Genomic DNA, 24,951 nt, shown 5'->3' on the forward strand with positions numbered 1-24,951 from the left:
CTAGCATACTACTCCACTTTATTAGAGTTCAACAAATAAGAGAAACTTACAGATAAACCACACAAAAATTATTCAACTGAAGGTTTGAGCACTGATTTATATTGACAACTAATATCTAGCATTTCTTCTATGGGCTATACATTTTAAGGGCTTTTACTTATATTATGGCATATACTATGTGTCATTAGTCATTTTTAGCAATAACAATGAACAGGGACAGAAGAAATACTGAAATTTTTTATATACAGATTTGTAATAAATAGATGACTTTATTTAAATATACATTTAACCTTCTGTCTACTCACCACATTAACAATGAAGCCAAACTTGAAAAGATCAAGCCCTAAAGAACTTGAGAACATTTCTCTATCCTGACTCTTCTCCAATTTCAGCTTTGCCTGCTCTTAATACACCAATTAAAACATTAACCTTAGCAGAATTTTTTCCTTGTGCATGTCTAAGGTCTTTTTATGTGGGCTGTGTGAGAAATTCATTAAAAAGTTCTTTCCTGACAGTAAAGTCTACTGGGGAGAGAGGAAACATTTAGATGTAGCAAGGTAAGACTGCATGAGCAACCATCTTACACTTAAAATAATGCCCCAAACAGGTCATGGGAAGATAAATAAATGCTGAATTTTTAGGAGAATTTGATTGATTAGCTATACTATTTTCCATGTGGGTGGGGAGCATAGAATAAATTACTTGAGTTTATTTTTAAGAGGATTTCACTGATACCCGAGTTGAGTAGAAAAAAGAATAAATTCCTTGGCAACAGAAATCCTTTCCTCATGTTAAGATTTGGGTTACAGAAGGGTTAAATCACAGGAGTCTATGAAAATAAACTAATATTAAATACAGTTGCTTACAGGAAACACCCATGATGTGATTCAATTTCCAGATAAAGAGTTTATTTTAGTTCATTTTCAAATTGTTATTTAAAACATGTAACTGAAGACCATTACTGACATCCTCTCATACATTCAAAGATATCTACCTGAGAAACTACTATTTGCAAGACACTATACAAAGTATGGTGGTAGATGAAGAAAAAAAAAAGACAGGCTCTTACTACCTGTACTCCTATGGCTACCTGCCCTGCCAACTCATTAAAAATATACTAATACCAGGGTCAAGAAGTTATTTAGAATGTCTAATATTTAATTCTTGAAATTTTCAGTGAAAACCACAAAAATCAGAAATCATGTATCTGATTTTCATTTTGATTTGCCTAACAAACCAGACTGAGAAGACAGTGTTAAGGTAAATCTACAAGAGTGAACTCCAAAGAGCACGTCAATCTTTTCTATTGGATCAGGTTACTAGAAGTCACATTTCTAGTCAGTGGGATCAAAGATGGAAAAAAAGAAGAAAAATTTCCTAAGCACAGAAGAAAGAAGACTCAAAGACATCTTTACTATTACCACACATACCTTTAAAATCCTGACATTTTTATGTGAACAGAATGGACATAGTTTGCTGGTAGACAAGTTTGGCATTTATAAAGTGATACTAGTGTTAAAACATAATGGAAAATTTATTTTTAGAAGAGTTTAGTTATAGCTTTTATGTTCACCGTGCAATGTAAGCGTCATATGGTATGAAAATGTTAACCACTTAGTCGTGTCCAGCTCTGCAAGCCGAAGAACTGTAACCCATCAGGCTCCTCTTGCCCATGGGATTCTCCAGGCAAGAATACTGGAGTGGGTTGCCATTTCCTTCTCCAGGGGATCTTCCCGACCCAGGAATCAAACCTCGGGCTCCTGCACTGCAGGCAGATCCTTTACCGCGTGAGCCACCAGGGAAGCCTAAACGGGTAGTCATATGGTATGACTACCCATTGACCTATGGGAACGGTTTTGTAGAGAGGGTGTTTTATTTTCATTATGAGATCTGTGATGGAGTGACTCATAGAAATATTTTTAAATCAAATAAATTGACACAAGCTAGAACAAGTTTAGAACGAACTTCAAAATATGCTTTAGTAAATTAACAGCTTTTGCTATATTCCTAATACTAGTTCTATGCTTTTTTAGGTTACCATTGCAAATTAAGTCAATGAGCCAGGTGGTCACCATTAAAGCATGGAAAGGTACTAGTGTTTTGAGACAGTTAACTACATTTGTTACCTAGTTGCAATTTTAGCTCCCCAATGGGGCATATGTTTGTCTTATGCCATCATAGCCAATATCAGAAATGCAGATATTTCAGAATGCAGAGGTTAAAGAACAAAGAACTACTAGGGGAAAAAGCAGTCATTATAAAATACTAAATATATGAAAGCGACAAAGGATAAAAAAATGAGATAAAGTTAGAAAATGAGACTCAAAGTGGGAAAAGTAGAAGAATTAAGCGATAATTAGTAATATATTCATGAGATAGGAATAGGGACAAGGTAGAAAAACTGGGCCAATAATGAAGGACTACCACACTTACCCAACACCTCTCCCTTATTCTAAGGACAGCACCATGATTTTACTGACGAGCTAGTGGTATAGTTAGGAATAGATGACCTAGGAGTTTCAAGTTGCTACGATTCTAACTTCATAGAAAAAGCCAGTCTGAGACAATGAAAAGGTGGACAGAAGCAGGAAGGAAAAGTATGTGGCCCTGGGTCTAGTTTCTCCTGAGGACAGGCCCTCCTCTCTGGCCTTTGCACATATTCTGAATAGATAGGACCTCTTTCATATAGAAAAGTTAGGTTGGATTTTTGCAGAAGCAACCGAAAGAATTCTACTGATAGAAACAGAGGATAGAATGCTAGCAATACTCCCTCACTCAAATGATTAGGAAACTGAGGGCTAAGTGGCTAAGCAGCTCAGGGTTATAAAATTACAGGTCTACACTTTAGGTCTCTAGACTTCCAGCATTGAGCTCTTTCTTAGTCAGACACTAGGGTTACAGAAATGAAAGAAGCAATGACATCTTTTCATTCTTTTTTGCAGTCTGTATTTAAAAAATATCATACCTTTGTGATGAATGGTGTTATGAAAACAAAAAATACATCATAGAGGAGGAGAAGGCCTAGAAGTATCACACATGACTGTTGAAGAAAGAAACAAATTTAAAGGTCAAACTTCTCATATTTAAATTAAGAGATATTATTTTGCAAATACAAATAAACATGTAACATACATTTAAACACTATTTTTTAAGGCATTTAATGTTTATTGCTATTTGTAGTTTTATTCTATAAATCACATTAAAATTTTATCTGCTTCAACCCATTCTTTTAAAAAAGAATCATTGAAGCAAAGAAATGTTCTTCCTTATTTTAGTCTTGTACAGATTATATGAATTTGGCATACTATGTGAATGATTAAAAATATTTTATGTAGAAAATCAGTGGTTTCCTCGGTTGGGGATTAGGACTGATTGATAAAGGGCATAATAGAGCTTTTGATGAGGTAAGAAATATTTTATAATTGATTGGGATAGTGGTTACAAAGTTACATATTTATAAAGTTTCAATAATCTATACACTTAAAATAGGTGCATTTAATTATATGTAAATTATACCTTTATAAAATTGTTTTAAAAAGAAAACAATACTTTAGCTAGCAAAGTAGTCTACTTTACCTTGAAGTTGGGTAACTTCAGTGTTTTAATTAAATTCAGACAGAAAGCAATCCCCAAGATATCCTGTAAAATCCAAGCCCACCTAAAATCAAAAGAAATTACTCTATTGTTTTACTCAGTTATTTTTAAGTGGAACATTTCAAAAGAAAAATATCACTAAAGCAATACTGTTCAATTGCTATGATTTGACTATTCAACTATTAAGTAGCAGTTATAACAACAGAAAAACCTCTTACAGTCTCCATATTTTATTGTTCTAGTAGAATAGTCAAGGCTGTATATTGTCACCCTGCTTTTTTAACTTATATGCAGAGTACATCATGAGAAATGCTGGGCTGGAGGAAGCACAAGCTGGGATCAAGATCGCCGGGAGAAATATCAACAACCTCAGATATGCAGATGACACCACCCTCATGGCAGAAAGTGAAGAAGAACTAAAGAGCCTCTTGATGAAAGTGAAAGAGGAGAGTGAAAAAGTTGGCTTAAAGCTCAACATTCAGAAAACTAAGATCATGACATCCGGTACCATCACTTCATGGCAGATAGATGGGGAAACAGTGGAAATAGTAGCTGACTTTATTTTTGTGGGCTCAAAAATCACTGCAGATGGTGACTGCAGCAATGAAATTAAAAGACGCTTGCTCCTTGGAAGGAAGGTTATGACCAGCCTAGACAGCATATTAAAAAGCAGAGACATTATTTTGCCAACAAAGGTCCATCTAGTCAAGGCTATGGTTTTTCCAGCAGTCATGTATGGATGTGAGAGTTGGATTATAAAGAAAGTTGAGCCCCGAAGAATTGATGCTTTTGAACTGTGGTGTTGGAGAAGACTCTTGAGAGTCCCTTGGACTGCAAGGAGATCCAACCAGCCCATCCTAAAGGAGATCAGTCCTGGGTGTTCATTGGAAGGACTGATGCTGAAGCTGAAACTCCAATACTTTGGCCACCTGATGCAGAGTTGACTCACTGGAAAAGACCCTGATGCCGGGAAAGATTGAGGGCAGGAGGAGAAGGGGACGACAGAGGATGAGATGGTTGGATGGCATCATAGACTCGATGGACATGGGTTTGGGTGGACTCCGGGAGTTGGTGATGGACAGGGAGGCCTGGTGTGCTGCGGTTCATGGGGTCACAAGGAGTTGGACATGACTGAGCGACTGAACTGAGAATAATGAAGACTACTGCACTAAGAAAAAGTTGAAAGCCTGCTTCAGGAGAAAGTGTATCAGACAAAAGTGCATCTTTATCCTTAATCTTTGAATTTTACATGTCTCTTTTTACAAAGGTAGCTCATAACAAAGGATACGATGTTAATATACTTCCAGATAGCTAAAGCATAAAGGAAATGAGAGCTATACATCAAACTCTACCAGAAATTGACAACTAGCATGAATAATTACCAACTGATTATCATACTTGGAGCTGCCTACAATTGTATGAACTCTCCTCCTAAATTTTGGGCTATTAAATCCTTTGGGGTTTTAATTTTATTAATGAACTGTTAAAATTATTTTCTGGTTATCCTTCCTGCAAATAGACAGAAACCTATATATTTTCTTATATTTCTTTCTTTCTCACATGAAAGGTAGCATATGCTAGATATTCTTGCATATTTGGCTTTTTTCAATTAAAAATATATCCTGGAAATCACTGCATATCAATTCACAGAAATCTTCATTCTTGACAGCTGCATTGCACTTTACTGTGTGGCTATACCATAAATAAGTGTATTATTGGAGCCTATTTCAGTTTAGATGTTTAAATCCTAGTTTATATTTCCTTCTCTAGACAACCTCAAATCCATTAGCACAAGATTTCTTTATTTAAGTATTTGGCATGTTTCAAGACTAGGATGTTCTGGGGGAAAAAAAATCCATAATGAACAATTATCAAGGCAAGATATGACACAACCCCTCCTGAGTCTAACCTAAAAGGAAATACAATGAGTATTCATACCTATCTTCATTTCGAAATACAGCCCAAACAACAGCTACTGCTATGCACAGTCCAGAGAGAAAAATAAGTCTCACTTCAATGCTCTTGCCACGACAGGTAATCCTAAAAGACAGTTTGAAATACATTAATTTACCCTAAAGATGAAATACTGTGTTCACTTAATGTAACAAATGAATGTTTGCCACAGTGACAAGAAAGTTTTTTGAAACCTCAATTTTAAAGCCTTGACTTTAACTACAATGAATGATACATAATAAAATATTCACCAGTTCAATAGAACTGTGTTGATGAAAATGCTCTGTATCTGTGCTGTCCAATACCACAGCCATTAGCCACATGTGGTTATTAATTAGCACTTGAAACGTGGCTCATGGGACTGGGCAAGTGAATTTTTAATTTAATTTTAATTATTTTTAATTAAAATAGCAACATGTATATTGGACTTCACAGGTTTACAACACAGGTCCTATTTTTCCTTGTATTGTTTTAAATTACAAAAACCATTATGGGCTTTCTCACAAGAGATACATACGTGCATTGTCCACATGGTATCTTACGAACTAGTGCAGCAAGACAGTTGTACAGACTCATCGCTGATGCTATGCAGAAAATTGCTATCATAACATAAACTAGAAAAAAAGACACCAAATTATATGAGAACAGAGGAAACACGATCAGGAAACATGGTAAGAAAACTTTTATACAATTAATATTAGTTCTTTAGCTTTCTTATTGGATAATAATACTTTCAATGCAGTGACCATATCATAATCTGAATTGGTTACTAAACTGAACATACTTATACTTAGATCCTGAGCTTTAAGGGTGGTATTTCATGTGTTGTTTCAGTTCCACTACACACTACTAGGATTTCTTTAAGGGCTGAAGCTGGCTCTGCAATTTTTTTCTTTTTTAAAAAATTTTACTATTACAGTTGATTTACAATACTGGATTAGTTTCAGGTGTACAGCTTCAGATTCTTTTCCAATATAGGCTATTACAAGATACTAAATACAGTTTCCGTGGTATATAATACTCATTGTTTATCTTTATAAAAGATAGTGGGGTATATTTGTTAATCCTATACTGCTACTTTATCCCTTCTCTTTCCCCTTTAATTGTAAATTTCTTTACTATGGCTGTCTTTCTAGTTTGTAAATAAGCTGATCTGTATTATTTTTTAGATTCCACATACATAATGTCATATTATTTGTCTTTCTGTTTGAGTTAACTTAGCATAATAATCTTTAGGTTCACCCATGTTACTGCGAATAGCATTATTTCATTGTTTTTTAATGACTGAGTAATATTCTATTATATATATATCTCATACCTTCTTTACCCATTCAGCTATTGATGGGCATTTAGGTTGCTTCCATAATTTGGCTATTGTAAATAACATCACAATGAACATAGAAGTAGAAAGAAAGTATTAGCTGCTCAGTCATGTCCAACTCCTTGTGACCCTGTGGACTGTAGCCTACCATGCTACTCTGTCCATGGAATTCTCCAGGCAAGAATACTGGAGTGGGTTGCCATTTCCTACTCCAGAGAATTTTCCCAACCCAGGGATTGAACCTGGGTCTGCTGCAACACAGGCAGATTCTTTACTGTCTGAGCCACCAGGGAAGCCCCTAGTGAACATAAGAATGCATATATAGGTTCTATTTAATTTTTGTTTTCTTGGAATAAATACACTGAAGTGGAATTGCTGGATCCTACGTCAGCTCTATTTTTAGTTTTTAAGGAACCTCCATACTGTTTTCCATAGTGGCCACACCAATTTATATTCCCACCAACAGTGATAGGAGGCTTCCCTTTTCTCCACACCCTCTCAAAAATTTTATTATTTGTAGACTTTTTGAAGATGGCCATTCTGACAGGTGTAAGATGAAACCTCATGTAGTTCTGATCTGCATTTCTCTAATAATCAGTGATGCTGAGCATCTTCTCATGTGCCTATAGGCCATTTGTATGTTGTCTTTGGAGAAATGTCCATTTAGGTCTTCTGCCCTCTTTCTGATTGGGTTGTTTGTTTTTTTGATATTGAATTGTATGAGCCGTTTGTGTATTTTAGATATTAACCCCTGATGGTTGCATCTTTTGCAAATATTTTCTCCCAGTTCATAGGCTGTCTTTCAGTTTTGTTTATGGTTTCCTTTGCTATGTAAAAGCTTTAAGTTTTATTAGGTCCCATTTGTTTATTTTTGCTTTTATTTCTTTTGCCTTCAGAGACTGACCTAAGAAAACATTGCTAGATTTATGTTAGTAGCTGTGCATTTTATCATTCAATGATTCAAAGTCACATGTTTGGTAAAGATGTCTATAAAATGAGTTGTAGACATTTATATTTAAATGGAAGAATTAATAAACCACTTAAAATACTTTTTTTTTTTTTTAGTGGAAATGTTTTACTTTTAAAAAATTTATTTATTTTAATGGAAGGATAATTATTTCACAATATTGTGGTGGCTTTTGCCATATATCAACATGAATCAGCCATAGGTATACATGCGTCCCTAAAATATTTTTAAAAATCTTAAAGATGAGAACTTTTACCTACCTTAGACATTAATCATGAAGTCTACATATTCCTATGGTGGAATTCATCTCTAATAACTTTACATGTGGTAAAACCAAATCCACTTAAACAAACCTCATTGTCTAGATGTGATATTAAGGTATTAAAATTCACTAATGTTTTTCTATTTTAGCTATACTTGGTTGAAAATTACTTAAAATTAAAAACATTTGATCTTGCTGTTGTTAAAAACAGGAAGAAATTATCATGCTCTAAAAGTATTGCTTTGTGAAATTTCTCGAAATTATACAATGGAAATACACATTTTAATGGAATTTTGCAAATTCCACTAGATTTCAGAAAACTATAACTTTGTTTTGTATGTGAGAAAAGACAGCAAACTAGAGACAGTAAATAAGGGGCAGTAAATTAATCACTTTCTAATTGGTGATCTTGGACAAATTATTTTTTCATTGGCTTATTATGTTATTATTGCACATATATGACAATCTAAGTAGTAAGACTGACAATCAAAGATTGCCAAGTTGAGTTTGTTTAGTCATCCACCAAAGGTCTCCAAACCAAGATTTTAAACTCTAGTGGAAGTCATGCTGTGGAAGCCATACCAGAGTTTTAGTGTCCTACTATACCTAAGAAAATGATTTGGTATGAGAGAGAATTTGGTAAATATAACTATCTTTAGTTATTTTCTTGAGCATGACTTAACATAAAATGGCATGGAGAATCTTAGCAATTTAATACATTGAACGTATTAAGAAATGGCATCAATTTTAGCCATAAGGAACCATTTGAAAGTATATTAAATTTTACAATATCACACACCATTGTTAGAGTCATAATTAGACCCCACATCATGGGATAACCAAGAGCTTTAAAATGATCTTCCTCCTCCTACACTGAAAATTACAAACAGGGTCAATTTTTAAATAGTGATGAGTTTAAGGAAATCCCTTACCAAAAACTAAAACGTGCTTTAGGGTAAAGTAGAGAAATCTCTGTTCTATCAAAGACCACTAAATATATCAACTGAGGGTCAGACACACAATTGAAGGCTGAGAATTTAAAACAGAAAAATTAGCTGTGCAATGATGACGTAATATAAATACCACACTCGTATCCACTCTCCCAACAACATATTGAATATGAGTGATATTCCAAGAATAATTTTTTTCTATTTGGAAATATATGTAAGTATGGTTTCAAAACAGCTACCATAGGAGAGGAGAAATTGAAAACTAAAGTGAAACTAACCTGAGGCCTTAGTTTTCTACTCTAGAAAATTATACTATTATTCTCTAAATAAACATTTTGTAGCCTGTGGTGGTTTTCACAAAGGGTTTTTGCTAATTCTCATTAGGCACACTCTTTTTCTTGGGCTCCCTTCTCTTTCTGCTACATGTTGGCCACAAATGGCAAATTTCCATCTTATCAGAACACTAAGTAGAGTGTTCAGGGGATGGGCAAGCCATGACCCTTTCCTTCCTAAAGGAAAAAGTATCATTTACTCTTTAAACTACAAGCAAGTACCTGTGTGTTTTTAGATGCAGTATGATCTTAAATGTTCACACAAGTAAAACAAAATTTAAGCAATACATTTTGATTTGCAAACTGAAAAAAAGGACCAATCACACTTTAGGAGTAAGCAGAAGCAATAAATTCATAATCTGAATAATCTTCTATTAGATTTCATGTAACTGTATATAGCTACCAAGAAATCCTCAGTCTGCTTAGATACCTGTCTATTACGCTTTATCTACAGAGAGGAAAACTTAGGGACCCTAGCAATTCTTTCAGGTTGTCCATGAAGAAGTGTTCTTATTTTGAGTCACAGTATATTTTAAATCAGAATTTTTTTTTTAATCCCAGAGTAACAGGGACCTAAACATTTTCGACAGTTTAAAAAGTTAATATCACTTTTTAATTATTCACTTAAGTTTTCCAGTTGAATGCCTTAAAGGAAAAGATAAATCTGGCAAAGTAAATGAAAAGATTGTATGCTAAAAAGTAGCAAATATAAAATGATTTCTTACCCAACCATTTGTAGAAGAAATAAAGTAAGACCATCATAATACAGCAGATGACCACAAATATTATAACTGTTAGAGGACTAAAAGTAAAATATTCTTCCTTCTTTTTCCTCATTTCTCTATCTTCAGTGTTTGTCATTGCCTTCATGTTTTCCCTGCATAAACACACACAGAAACTTCAGCAATCTCTGCCATGTACAGTTATTTTTAAAATCTATCTGTAATACTAACTTAAAGTTGTTTCTGATTACAAAGTTAATATACTTAAAAAGTTATACACCATGAAGAAATACTTAATCTAGAAGTAAAACTCTTTATAATTCTACCCTTCAGAGTTGGTGTGTTATTAACCACTAACTTATGAAACTATTTTTTTTTCTGGAGACAAAACTGTTGAAACAGAAGATATTTATTACATAAAAAATTAATGTTTTTGGTGATGTTTATATTATCTAATTTGGAAACTACACTGATGTAATGTTTCAAATAAAAACCAATTCTTTTTATACACTACAGTTAATATTACCAACTTGCAGATAGTAAACTACTTTTAAAATTAGCTTCTCTTCAATGTCAAACACTAACTTATTCTATCAGTCAGCTCAGTATTTACTGTAAGTCTGGTGCTAATCAACATATTATGAAGGATTCAAAAGAAGTTCAAGACATAGCTTTGTCCTACACCTTGATTCAAGGTAGCAAAATATTCTTTCTAATTCTCCCATTACCCCTTCTGGGGTCACACAAATAGTGAAAGGCAGACACAGGAGCTGAAGAGGAAAGGGTCACAAGCTTCTTTTATTGAACAGTCAGTTTCAGTTCTGTCTCCTTGTCTCTTCCCAGTTATACAGAAGCCACTAACGTACTCTTCCAGCACAAGTCCCTTCAACTCTGGTCTACTAAAATGGTATTTCCGATCGCTTCTTGGCCTTTTGGCTAAGATTAAGTGTAAAATGGTGTTCCTTTTTTTTTTTTTTTTTATATCCTGATCCTTTTCACCAGGTCTGGGCTAAATATGAACTTTAGGTTAAAAAAAGATTTATTTCTATCAACCAGTACATTTGCTAAACTGCTTATTTATCAACATGCCACTTTCTTATCAGAAAACTGGGTATCAGGATGGTTACTATTCCATGCATCTGGGACTCTAGGGAGGCTGCCTGGGAAAGGAGCAGGGAGGTTTGAGGAGGAACACACAGTATTTCCCTGAAACTGTAGAGCCAGATTACAGGGTATTAACAGAGTTTTAACAAAAGTGGTACTTGAGTGGGAAAACATGCCCACCTTTGGATAAATTCATTGCAAACATTTATTTAAGGTCATTTCTATCACAGAACCCATATAGGGCACAATAACCAAAAGGTTATATATTCATATTCAATTTATACCATGTAATTTATTGAAGGAAAATATATTCTAGGTTTATATCATGTTAAAATAATACAACTCATCTTTTTTAAAAAAACTGTATTCAAATCAGGTCGAGAGCCACAGGCACTAGGAAGCTAAGCTTTCTTTTCTGCCATCTTGAGTTTATGATGAGGACCAGTTACATGCATGCATGCTCAATTGCTCAGTTGTGTCTGACTTCTTTGAGACCCCATGGGCTGTAGTCTGCCAGGCTCCTCCATCCCTGGGATTTTCCAGGTAAGAATACTGGAGTAGACTGCCATTTTCTTCTTCACCAGTTATATGAGGGCTCATTATAACAGGAGTTTAACTCTCTACTGAAAAGTCTTTATACGGAATTTAAGCATTTTTCCTTTTTGCATAAAGTACATCTTTCATTTGGCAGGTTAATTCTGGGTTATGAGGTCCTGTTCTGGTAAACTTTTCCTTCCCTAAGCCATATTCTCTTTTCCCTTCTCTTTCAGTCTAACTCTCTTTACTTGCTAAATAACTGCTCCTGTGTTATTTTTTAAAATTAAGACATAGAAGACATATAACATTAATTTCAGGTGTACTACACAATGATTTGATAATTGTATATACTGCAAAATGATTACCACAATAAGTTTAGTTCCCACTCATCAGTACATAGTTAAAAAGATTTTTTTTTCTTGTGATGAGAACTCTTAAGAACTACTTTATTAGCAACTTTCAAATATGAGGACAGAATCATGCACGATGGCCACTATGTTGGACATCACCAGGACTTATTTATCTTATAACTGGAAGTCGTACCTTTTGAGCACCTTCACCTGTTTTTCCCACCCTCCACCTCCCCACCTCTGGTAACCACCAATCTGTTCTCTGCACCTATGAGTTCATTTTTTTTAAAGATTTCACACATAAATGAGATGTTCTGGTATTTATCTTTGTCTGACTTATTTCACTTAGCATAAGTAATACCCTCAAAATCCAGTCATGCTATTGTAAATGGTCCTTATGTCAATAATTCTACTTTTTATGAAACTTTTTCCATTTTATCATTAATACTCTTTCTCTATACTGTCACTCCCACCCACAACATACACACTTTGTTTTTTCTATCTTTATCCTACTTTTTGGGCTTCCCTTGTAGCTCAGTTGGTAAAGAATCTGCCTACCATACAGGTGACCTAGGTTCAATTCCTTGGTAGGGAAGATCCCCTGGAGAAGGAAATGGCAACCTATTCCAGTATTCTTGCCTGGAGAATCCTATGGACAGAGGAGCCCGGCAGGCTATAGTCCATGGGGTCGTAAGAGTCTGACACGACTTAGCAACTAAACCACCACCACCACAACCTACTTTTAGAACTGGTCACTTCAATTTCAAAATCCTTAACTCTGTAAGTAAAAGATATCTCTTCCCCCAACCTACTTACTGAAGGCAATACATTTTTTGTTTTTGTCCATCATCATGTTTTATGATTACATACAAGTACTGCTCTCCCACCTCCAATTTTCTTGAGGAGGAGCCTGTCCTGACAGGTACATTAAGCTTGCCTTGCTAACTCAAAGTTCATGGACCAGTTTGTTAAAAAATGCAGAATCTCAGCATTCACTCCAAGCCTACTAAATCTGAATTTTTAAAAATTTTAATGAACATGGGTTTGGGTGGACTCCGGGAGTTGGTGATGGACAGGCAGGACTGGCATACTGCGGTTCACGGGGTCGCAAAGAGTCGGACATGACTGAGCGACTGAACTGAACTGAATGAGATCTCAAGACAGTTTGTATTCACATTATATCTTGAGCAGCACTACTCTAGAAAAGACACAATTTACATAATAATGTAAGTACAGTGAGAATCTATATTAAATGGAAAACATTTTCAATTAATCAGTAGCTTTTCAGAAATTATAACATTTTAGCATATGATCTAGAAAATGATTCTGGAGATCTTCCATACTAGGCTTTATAAAGTTAATAGTGAAAAATATAATGCTTACTTATGTGAAGACATGTGACTAACACATGCTAAAATGTGTTTTCCAAATATGTAAAATATTTTAAGCTCAATACTCGAGGAATCTATGCTTGTTAGATTTCTCTTACTGTAAGTCAATCAAATTTTAGTATTTTAAGAAATTACAAATAAGCTTATTAGCTTTAGCTGGCGTCAAATAAGCCCTTTTTAGTGGAATCTATAGATCAATTCACAAGGTGAACATATTGTCCTTTATGCACAAAATAATGTGCTCTGAGCACAATTTTTTACTCAGAGTTATGAAAATGAACTGATTCTTCTAAACTACACTGCCTGCTTTAATCTACAGCAAAAGGTACATAACTGTAAGAACACTGGCTTTAGGTTGTTATTAAATAGACAAATCCAAATTTCATGTACCTTTGAGATTTCTATATTTAAATTAAAATATGGACATGCTTAATTAATATCCAATTCCTAAAACACTGAATAGAATGGTGAGGTCACACTGTAATGATTCAACTCAGGAGGAGCTGAAAAACTTCCCACTCTGTTTATTTTCTTCCAATCTAAGCGAATAGGTACATTAGGATGCTAACTATCTCCACCTTTTCTGGGTGAGGTAATAAAACGTTTTAATTTAAGAGCCTTTGGTGAAACTTCAATGTTTCCTTGCCAGCAGAAGAACAAGAGGAACCTACAACTCCCTTCCTCTCAGTGAAAAGTTGAAGGTCTGTGAGAGGACAAACCTGCGATCTAATGCTGTCAGCACTATATTCTGAGAACAAGTGGAACTTTAAGTGTTGGTACATGATAAAATGTTTAAAGACAATAATTTTTTAACCATTTATCTTAAAAACAATGAAGTTTAATTAAGCTTACAATTCAATTAGCCCGCTCCAGTATCCTCCTAATGCCACAGTGAATACAGCAATTACAAAAATAACCACCATAGTATAGTCAAAGTTAGGCCACGATGGAGAATACATTTTCACCATAATGTTATCTCCGAGAGTCTGAAATGCAAAATAACAGTTAATACACTGGAATTCATTTTCTTTTTACTATAGAGTATGGCAGCAATATTCCAATTTCATTCTGGAATGGACAGGATATATAAGACAGTCAAGAATAACAGAATTATTTTGACAACATAATATAGTCTTGTCAAAATTATGAGGCTTTGTTTTATTAAAAGCAAAAGTGTGGTGTTTCACACATTGACATTTTGTTCAAGGATTTAAAATTAAGACAAATGATATGATACAAAGATTTTAAAAAGGTCGAAACAAAGAAATATCCTCTCAAACATCAAGACTCTGAAACACCTTGTGCTAAATGGGGAGGGGTGAATAAGACTAGCAAGTTCCATCTTACTAGCAAATGGAACATATATAATAATTTAAATATCAGTGGATTAAAGTACAGAATTGTACTATTTATAAACTTTATCTAACAGATAATTATTAATTTACCTGCTTCATATCTTTAAAGTCTTTGTGGTTTATAAATGCAATCAATATTTTCACATCAAGAAATTCAGATTTGTTCCCTGAGGGAGGAAACTAAAAGAAAAAAAAATTATGAAAACTTATGAACTACTAGTGTATTTACAGAATAAACTACAAATCATTCATTAAATACAAGTATCTTTTTAAAGTTATAAAACAATGTTTCATGTGTTCTTTCTTAATATTATAATATTAAAAAGGATTCAAACTGGAATCTTTTTAAACTGATATTTTATACCCGCACACACGTTCCTAACATATCTTGTCTATTCTAGGAGTGGAAAAGAAACAAAATTTTCCAATTAAACACCTATTATAACCAGAATGTTTATGAATATTACCATCAGATTATTCAAAACTCAGCCCCGATAGCACAGGAAACCCTACTTAATGTTATGTGGCAGCTTGAATGAGAGGGGAATTTGGGAGAGAATGGATACACGTATATGTATGGCTGAGACCCCAATCAGTCAATCCTAAAGGAATCAGTCCTGAATATTCATTGGAAGGACTGATGCTGAAGCTGAAACTCCAATACTCTGGCCACCTGATACAAAGAACCGACTCACTGGAAAAGACCCTGATGCTGGGAAAGATTGAGGGCAGGAGGAGAACGGGACAACAGAGGATGAGATGGTTGGATAGCATCACCGACATGATGGACATGAGTTTGAGTAGGCTCTGGGAGTTGGTGATGGACAGGGAAGGCTGGCATACTGCTGTCCATGGGGTTGCAAAGAGCCGGACACGACTGAGTGACTGAACTGAACTGAGACCCTTCACTGTTCAGAATCTACCACAACATTGTTTGTTAATCGGCTACATCCCAATAAAAAACAAAAAGTTTAAAACAAAACCCAAAAAACCCCCAAAACACTCAGCCCCAAACCACACACAAAGAATATGGCTCAGTTCCTGTAAAATTTGGTATCAAGAACGCAAAAGAAATTATTATAGTTTAGTAACTTACTAGGACACTATTATTGGCAACCAACAAAGCTTCAGCACCTCCTGTTTGTGCAATTTTGGCTTTTTCAAGAAAATGGCAGGTTCCCCACTGTACCACAACTGCTTTGTTCTTTATTCCATCAGGAGGAATATCAGAAACGTTGCAGAGTGGGGTGGTAGTCAGATTCATCAAACTCATGGAAGTCTGGAAAGAAGAAATGTCTTTAATATTATATATATCATATTTCACCCTAAAGGCATTCAAAGAGAGTATCAACATTGGTTTAACACAAGTTCCTTTAAATCAGAAACATTTGATGACAGTCAGGCTTTGAGGTAGGTATTTTTAAATTTTCTAACTTGTTTTTCTCATAAAGAGAAAAATACTAAAGCAAAAGTAATAAATATTAATCGTAATGTTACAATTAGGTTACACACTGAAACATTATAACCACTCATTCTCACCATTCACTATTTTGTTATAAATAGAAACTGTGATTTACTTACTGCATTTTCTAGGGTACTTGGAAGAGATGTCCAGTGAGGGTTATATAGCATGCAGTAGTCCTTAGATGGTGAAGGCCTGCCATTTCCAGAGGCATGGAGGATTGCTTCGTGAGCAGCTGTCTAGGACACAAACAATAATTTTCACAGTGCCAATGATTCAGCTTGCCAAGAACTAAAGATTTTAATAAAGCTATTTATATACAGGTTTGACCACATTTCCTTAAGGGGTAAGGTCCTCCAATGAACTTCTTTGAGGAAACAGTAAAACTACATGGTTGCTCAGAAAACGTTCTTTAAGGAAGTCACTTTCTTAATGGCCCATGTTATAAGGGCCATATCCCAGGGAGGAATCTTGTTATGATGTTATAACTTTGATACTCCCTTCACACCCTGAAACTTTACTTCCCAATCTCTTATGAGTTATTATTTCATTACTCATATTCTATAAAAGACAATGCACCTGAAATCCCTTAACCTATTTTACCTTCCATATTCTATGAGTTACTAGGATAAACTATAAAAAAAATTTTTTTTCCTTCTATTTTTGGCTGTGCTAGGTCTTTGTCGCTGGGCAGGCTTTTCTGTAGCTCTGGCAGCTGGAGCTACTCTCTAGTTGCAGCGTGCAGGCTTCTCATTCGGTGGCTTCTCTTGTGACAGAGCACAGGCTTGAGGGATGCAGGCTTTAGTAGGTGCCACACGTGGGCTCAGTAGTTCTGGCACAGGGGCTTAGTTACTCTGTGGCACGTAGGATCTTCCAAGTGTCTCCTGCGTTGTAGGGTAAACTTCTAAGTGCTATCTTTGGAAATGAACCAGAGAAACTAGAAATCTCAAGTTTTCAAGACCCTGCAAAAAATCTATTCAAAAAGACCAATCTAGAGTTTAAAGTGAAAAAGGAAGATCTAGAAGAATGTTCTTTCCTTATGCCTCATTTCCCACTACTGAGAAAGAAGAGAGACAAGAGGTATTAAGTGACTAAAAAGAAAAACCATAGTACACGGGGGTAGGGGGGTGGGAGTGGAGCCTATGATATGAAGAAACAGCCCAAGATAACTAGAATAGTACTCCGCATCACAATTCCCTTTAAATTTGGATCAATCCAGATCCTTCCTCTCTCCTTTGAGAAAATCTTACACTACAACCAAAGGGAGAAAAAAGATTGTTTGGCAGTTAAAGATGGTGTACTATCAAGCCTCTGCCACTAAAGTATGCACCGACATTTGACCATTTTTGATCTATTAATTTTGTAAATTTGTAATTTTGGTAATTACATAGAAGTCAATCTAAATATCTACGAAGTACAGAAATGCTCTAATCCATGCTCTCCTACCTAAAATCTCTTGTGAACATTTGGGTTTGAGGGCTTTCTGGCATACTTGGGACTTCATTGGCTTATGGATCTAAGCAAGTGTAGGGAATTCTTCAAACATGCCATCAGATTAAATAAAATGTTACATAAGGAAATTATTTCTGGAAAAAAGAAATGCAGTTTTCATGCAGCTAAATATTGGTGGCTCTGACTGGATTCTGACAGCAGAGGTGGAATGAGCTATTAAATTCTTAATGAATCTATTGTTTGGGATTATTTGATGTTCAAGTTATGCCCAATTTGGTCAGTTTGCAAATATGGCCTCTTCCACCTTGCTCTTTGTATCCTTTTGACAAGACCCCATTAGTCTTTGAGGACTTCCTTGTTTCCAGGCTGAATTTATCCTTTACCTGTCACAGATAAGAACCAGTAATTCTCCTAAGCTCCTTTTGGAAAGGACTGTATCTAAATCAGGATTTGGTTTTAACCAAAAGCAAATGAAAAAGGAAAAATAAAAGAAGCTAAAGGCAAAGGAGAAAAGGAAAGATACACCCATCTGAATGCAGAGTTCCAAAGAATACCAAGGAGCGATAAGAAAGGCTTCCTCAGTGAATAATGTGAAGAAATAGAGGAAAACAACTGAATGGGAAAGACTAGAGATCTCTTCAAGAAAATCAGAGATACCAAGGGAACATTTCATGCAAGTTCAGTTCAGTTCAGTTGCTCAGTCGTGTCCGACTCTTTGCAACCCCATGGACTGCAGCAGGCCAGGCTTCCCTGTCCATCACCAACTCCTGGAGCTTACTTAAACTCATGTCCATCGAGTCGGTGATGCCATCCAACCATCTTATCCTCTGTCATCCCCTTCTCCTCCTGCCTTTAATCTTTCCCAGGATCAGGGTCAATAAAGGACAGAAATGATATGGACCTAACAGAAACAGAAGATATTAAGAGGAGGTGGCAAGAATACACAGAAGAACTATACAAAAAGACCTTCATGACCCAGATAACCACGATGGTGTGATCATTCACCTAGAGCCAGACATCCTGGAATGTGAAGTCAAGTGGGCCTTAGGAAGCATCACTACAAACAAAGCTAGTGGAGGTGAAGGAATTCCAGTTGAGCTATTTCAAATCCTGAAAGATGATGCTGTGAAAGTGTTGCACTCAATATGCCAGCAAATTTGGAAAACTCAGCAGTGGCCACAGGACTGGAAAAGGTCAGTTTTCATTCCAATCCCAAAGAAAGGCAATGCCAAAGAATGTTCAAGCTACCACACAATTGCACTCATCTCACACAATATCAAAGTAATGCTTAAAATTCTCCAAGGCAGGCTTCAACAGTACATGAACTGAGAACTTCCAGATGTTCAAGCTAGATTTAGAAAAGGCAGAGGAACCAGAGATCAAATTGCCAACATCTGCTGGATCATTGAAAAAGCAAGAGAGTTCTAGAAAAACATCTACTTCTGCTTATTGACTACGCCAAAGCCTATGACTGTGTGGATCACAACAAACTGGAAAATTCTTAAAGAGATGTGAATGCCAGACCATCTGACCTGCCTCCTGAGAAATCTGTATGAAGGTCAAGAAGCAACAGTTAGAACTGGACATGGAACAATGGACTGGTTCCAAATAAGGAAAGGAGTATGTCAAGGCTGTATACTGTCACCCTGCTTATTTAACTTATATGCAGAGTACATCATGAGAAACGCTGGGCTGGATGATGCACAAACAGGAATTAAGATTGCAGAGAGAAACATCAATAACTTCAGATATGCAGATGACACCAACCTTATGGCAGAAAGCAAAGAGGAACCGAAGAGCCTCTTGATGAAAGTGAAAGAGGAGAGTGAAAAAGTTGGCTTAAAACTCAATATTCAAAAAACTAAGATCATGGCATCTGGTCCCATCATTTCATGGCAAATAGATGGGGAAACAATGGAAACCATGACAGACTTTATTTTCTTGGGCTCCAAAATCACTGCAGATGGTGACTGCAGCCATGAAATTAAAAGACGCTTGCTCCTTGGAAGAAATGTTATGACCAACCTAGACAGCTTATTAAAAAGCAGGGACATTACTTTGCTGATTAGTCAAAGCTATTATTTTTCTCAGTAGTCATGTATGGATGTGAGAGTTGGACCATAAAGAAAGCTGAGGGCTGAAGAATTGATGTTTTTGAACTGTGGTGTTGGAGAAGACTCTTGAGAGTCCCTTGGACTGCAAGGAGATCCAACCAGTCAGTCCTAAAGGAAATCAGTCCTGAATATTCATTGGAAGGACTGATGCTGAAGCTGAAACTCCAATACTTTGGCCACCTAATATGAAGAAGTGACTCACTAGAAAAGGTCCTGATGCTGGGAAAGACTGATAGCAGAAGGGGACGACAGAGGATAAAATGGTTGGATGGCATCACCAAGTCAATGGCTGTGAGTCTGAGCAAGCTCCAAGTGTTGGTGATGGACAGGGAAGCCTGGCGTGCTGCAGTCCATGGGGTGGTAAAGAGTTGGATATGACTAAGGGACTGAACTGACTGACTTGGTTTTAACTGTGTCTAAGGCTGCTGAAGTGGTATAACCTTTACAACAGACAATTGGCAATATCAATCAAACTTTTTTTATTGGAGTATAGTTACTTTATAATGTTGTTTAGTTTCTGCATTACAACAAAGTGAATCAGCTACATGTGCATATATATCCCCTCTTTCTTGAGCCTTCCTCCCATCCCCCGATCAAATGTTTTTAATATATATAATTCTCTGATTCATATCCTACAGTTGTATTATTATTACACAATGCACAAGATTGTAGAAAGATAAATGTACAGGGATATTCACTGCAATATTATCTCTTATAGCAAAAACAAAAAACAACATCTTCTACAGATAAGGATCCATTACATTATGGTATGTATTGTACACAGCTTCAAAAAGAAAGAACTTGATCTACTTATAGAAATACATATCCATAGTGAGAAAAGCAAATTCCAGAAAGATATTTACAATGTTTCCTATTTTCATAAAAATAAAGGTCCCTATATGTACCTGTACATTTATGTAAACTTAAAGAATGACAGAGAGAGAAACACATCAGCCTGTTTAAAAAACAAAAGAAGAGGAAAACAAAAGCAAAGATGAAGATGTAAAAAGACTGGAAAGAGAAAATTAAAAAAGGAAAACACAATCAAAGAAAACAAAAAGGTATGAAATCCCTCTCTTGCCATCCTGCCCACAGTCACCCCTTAAGGGCTTTTCTTATGTCTTTCCAGATACTATCTATGAATATTTAAGATAGAAAGATAGACAAATCTTAAACATATACATCGTTTATTTTACACATATGGGATCATACTATATATACTACTGTGTAGCTTTTCTAAAATTTATTTTATTGAAGTATAATCGATTTACAACACTGAGTTAATTTCTACTGTACAGTAAAGTGATTCAGTTCTACATATATACATTTTTTTCATTATGATTTATTAGAGGATATTGAATATAGTTCCCTGTGCTATACAAGAAGACTTTGTGGTCTATCCTGTATAAAGTAGTTTGCATCTGCTAATTACAAACTCCCAATCCTTTTGTCCTCGACACCCCTTCTGCTAAGCAAATCTATTCTCTATGTCTATGAGTCTGTTTCTGTGTCATAGACAAATTCATTTTTGTCATATTTTAGATTCCACATATCTACATTCCAGATATCATACATTGTATGGTATCTGTCTTTCTCTTTTTGACTTACTTAGTATAATCTCTAGGTCCACCCATGTTGATACAAATGGCATTGTTTCACTCTATCATGGCTGAGTACTGTTCTGTTGTTTATATGTACCACATCTTCTTTATCCATTCATCTGTGAATGAACATTTAGGCTGCTTCCATGTCTTGGCTACTGTAAATAGTGCTGCTATGAATATTGGGTTGCATGCATCTTTCTGAATCATAGTTTTCTCTGGATATATGCCCAGGAGTGGGACTGCAGGATCATATAGCAACTCTATTTTTAGTTTTTTTGAGGAATCGCCATGCTGTTTTCCATAGTGGTTGCACCAATTTACATTCCTAACAACAGTGTAGGAGGGTTCCCCTTTCTCCACATCCCCTCCAGTATTTACTATTTGTAGACTTTTTAATGATGGTCATTCTGACTGGGGTAAAGAGGTACCTCACTGTAGTTTTGATTGGCGGTTCTCTAATAATTAGCAATGTTGAACATCTTTTCATGTGATTGTATGTAGCCCACATGTATTCTTTGGAGAAATGTTTATTTAGCTCTTCTGCCCATTTTTCAATTGGGTTATTTGTTTTAATGTTTCTGAGCTGCATGAGCTATTTGTATATTTTGGAAATTAAACCTCTGCAGGTCATTTCAGTTGCAAATACTTTTTCCCAGGCCACAGGTTCACCTTTTCATTTTGTTTATGGTTTCCTTTGCTGTACAAAAGTTCGTCAGTTTGTCAGATCCCATTTGTCTATTTTTGCTTTTATTTCTATTGCCCTGGCAGACTGACCAAAGAAAACACTGGTAAAGTTTATGTCAGAGAATGTTTTGTCGATGTGCTCTTCATAAGAGAATTAAAGTGTCATGTCTTATATTCAAGTCTTTAAGCCATAAAATTTAAATTTTATATGTCAGATTTTCCATATTGATACATATACACTATTTCCTTTTATACAAAATATGGTATTGTATGCATGTATATAAAAATATGTATGATATTCAGCATTACTTTTATAATTACAAAAGCTAAGGGATTTTTTAAAAAGCTTAAAAGTATAAGAAAATACAAAGATGTCCAACTATGAGTAACATTTACTGCTACAGGGGGACTACAATCTTCCTATGATAGTAGAAAACTACTACTGACATAAGCAAAACTCACCGATATGGGAATTACTAAGGCAAACACAAATTTTAGTGGAAGATTAGTATAAGCGAGGAAAGGACACCCACACAAAATTGTAGAATAGTACTGGTTATGGAACATGCAGTAAATTTCTTGAACAAGCTAATATACCCAAATAATTTAAGCATTTCCACTACATTTTAATAGTTTGGTAAAATTTCTCATAGAGATTATACAGCTTTGAAAATTCAGTTTATCAACAATAGACTCCATGTGTTTTTGGAAGTATAGGTCTGGGATAGAATGGCAGTTCACCATTTACTGGCTATGTTACAAGTCATGTAACCTGTTCTGGGCATCATCATTAGGTTGTTTGTGGGGGGTGGGGGGGTGGTGCATGGCTTGAGGGATCTTAGTTCCCCAACCAGGGACTGAACATGGGCCCTGGCAGTGAAAGCACCAAGTCCTGACCACTGGATGGCCAGGGAATTCCCTCTTCAACTCTAATATGACAAAAATGTCCACATCTCACAGAGCTGTCACAATGATTAAGTTAGATCGTGCAACTGTTAACACATATTAAGCTCACAATAAACGGTAACTGTTATTATTAATAATATATCTAGCACCTTGCCATGTACTTGTACCATGCAGGAGAAATACAAGATGATTAGTGGTTGCTTAGGGCTTGGTAGAAGGTGAGAATGGGAGTGATAGCTCCAGAATATGAAGTTTCTTTCTTTCTTCCCTTTTTTAAAATGGACTTTATTTTTCAGATCACCTTTAGGGTCACAGCAAAACTGGGCAGGAAGTATGGTATTCCTACATCTTTCCTTACCACACAAACTCATAGCCTCCCTCCAACCTCTGTTATTAACATTTGTTATCATCTATGAATCTACACTGACAGTTTGTTACCACCCAAAGTCCATAGTTTACAGTCTCCCCCGGTGTTTTATATTCTACTGGTTTTGACAAATATATAATGACATATATCCAGCATTACAGTATCACATGGAAAAAGACATAGTTTCACTGCCCTAAAAATGCTCTGTGCTCTCTCTACCTTTTTGGTTTCTTTTTGAGGTGATGTCAATGTTTTAATATTGACTGTAGTAATGGTTTTTCATAGTAAAGCTACGGTTTTTCTAAGTAGTCATGTATGGATGTAAGAGTTGGACTATAAAAAGCTTTGCACTGAAGAATTGATGCTTTTGAACTGTGGTGTTGGAGAAGACTCTTGACAGTCCCTGGGACTGCAAGGAAATCCAACCAGTCCATCCTAAAGGAAATCAGTCCTGAATATTCATTGGAAGGACTAATGCTGAAGCTGAAACTCCAATACTTTGGCCACCTGATGCGAAGAACTGACTCATTGGAAAAGACCCTGATGGTGGGAAAGACTGAAAGTGGGAGGAGAACGAGACAACAGAGAATGAGACGGTTGGATGGCATCACCAACGTGATGGACATGAGTTTGAGTAAGCTCTGGGAGTTGGTGATGGACAGGGAAGCCTGGTGTGCTGCCAAGGAGTTGCAGAGTCGGACATAACTCGGTGACTGAACTGAACTGAACTGGTGTTTTATATTCTGTAAGTTTTGACAAATATACAATGACATGCATCCACCATTACAGTATCACATGGAAAAAGAAATAGTTTCACTATCTTAAAAATCCTCTGTGCTCTATTTGGTTTCTTTTTGAGGTGATGTCAATGTTTTAACATTGACTGTAGTAATGGTTGCACCTATCTGTAAATGTATTAAAAGCCACTGAATTGTTCACTTTAAGTGGGTGAATTTTATGGTATATAAATTATATCTCAATAAAGCTGCCCCTCCCCCTAAGAAACACTAAATAAGCAATTATAGTCTTGTTGGGAAGATTAAAAACAAACCTGAAACAGATAATCACAAACAGAATATGATTAAAGACAGAGTCTCTAGTAAAAGCTTTAGTAGTTCTTAGGCTATTGGAAGGGCTTCACTGGTGGCTCAAATGGTAAAGAATCCACCTGTAACGCAGGAGACTTAGGTTCAGCTCCTGGGTCGGGAAGATCTCCTGGGGAAGGGAATGGCTACCCACTCCAGTATTCTTGCCTGGAGAATTTCTATGGACAGAGGAACCTGGTGGGCTGTAGCCCATGGTGTTGCAGAGTCGGAAACAACCGAGTGACTAACACTTTCACTTTTCACTTCAGGGTGCTGGAAATGCAAATTCTTGGACCCTATTCCAGATCTACTCAATCAGAAACAATGAGAAGTTTACTTTTAATAAGCCCTTACAGAAATTTTGAAGCTTGTTAAAGTTTGAATACCACAGCTCCATGGAGAAGGAAATGGCAACCCATTCCACTATTCTTGCCTGGAC

General features: G+C 35.8%; 1 protein-coding gene across 2 annotated transcripts in view; it reads right to left on the reverse strand.

Annotated features, from left to right (window-relative positions):
* SPPL2A (signal peptide peptidase like 2A) overlaps positions 1-24,951 on the reverse strand; it is a 56,099-nt gene that overhangs the window by 20,184 nt on the left and 10,964 nt on the right. The window contains exons 2-10 of one of the 2 annotated variants that reach the window (XM_070377892.1): positions 16,420-16,535; positions 15,935-16,117; positions 14,929-15,018; positions 14,336-14,469; positions 10,105-10,256; positions 6,065-6,161; positions 5,533-5,634; positions 3,577-3,658; positions 2,966-3,040 (exon numbers count right to left, since the gene is read on the reverse strand). In XM_070377892.1, coding sequence (XP_070233993.1) covers positions 2,966-3,040; positions 3,577-3,658; positions 5,533-5,634; positions 6,065-6,161; positions 10,105-10,256; positions 14,336-14,469; positions 14,929-15,018; positions 15,935-16,117; positions 16,420-16,470 — 966 coding nt within the window. In that variant the 5' untranslated portion in view covers positions 16,471-16,535. Of the gene's footprint in view, positions 1-2,965; positions 3,041-3,576; positions 3,659-5,532; positions 5,635-6,064; positions 6,162-10,104; positions 10,257-14,335; positions 14,470-14,928; positions 15,019-15,934; positions 16,118-16,419; positions 16,540-24,951 lie in introns of both variants that reach the window. The other variant, XM_070377891.1, reaches the window with a different exon arrangement.

This window comes from Bos mutus, chromosome 10 (assembly GCF_027580195.1).
Source record: "Bos mutus isolate GX-2022 chromosome 10, NWIPB_WYAK_1.1, whole genome shotgun sequence".
In the NCBI taxonomy this organism is placed as follows: domain Eukaryota; kingdom Metazoa; phylum Chordata; class Mammalia; order Artiodactyla; family Bovidae; genus Bos; species Bos mutus.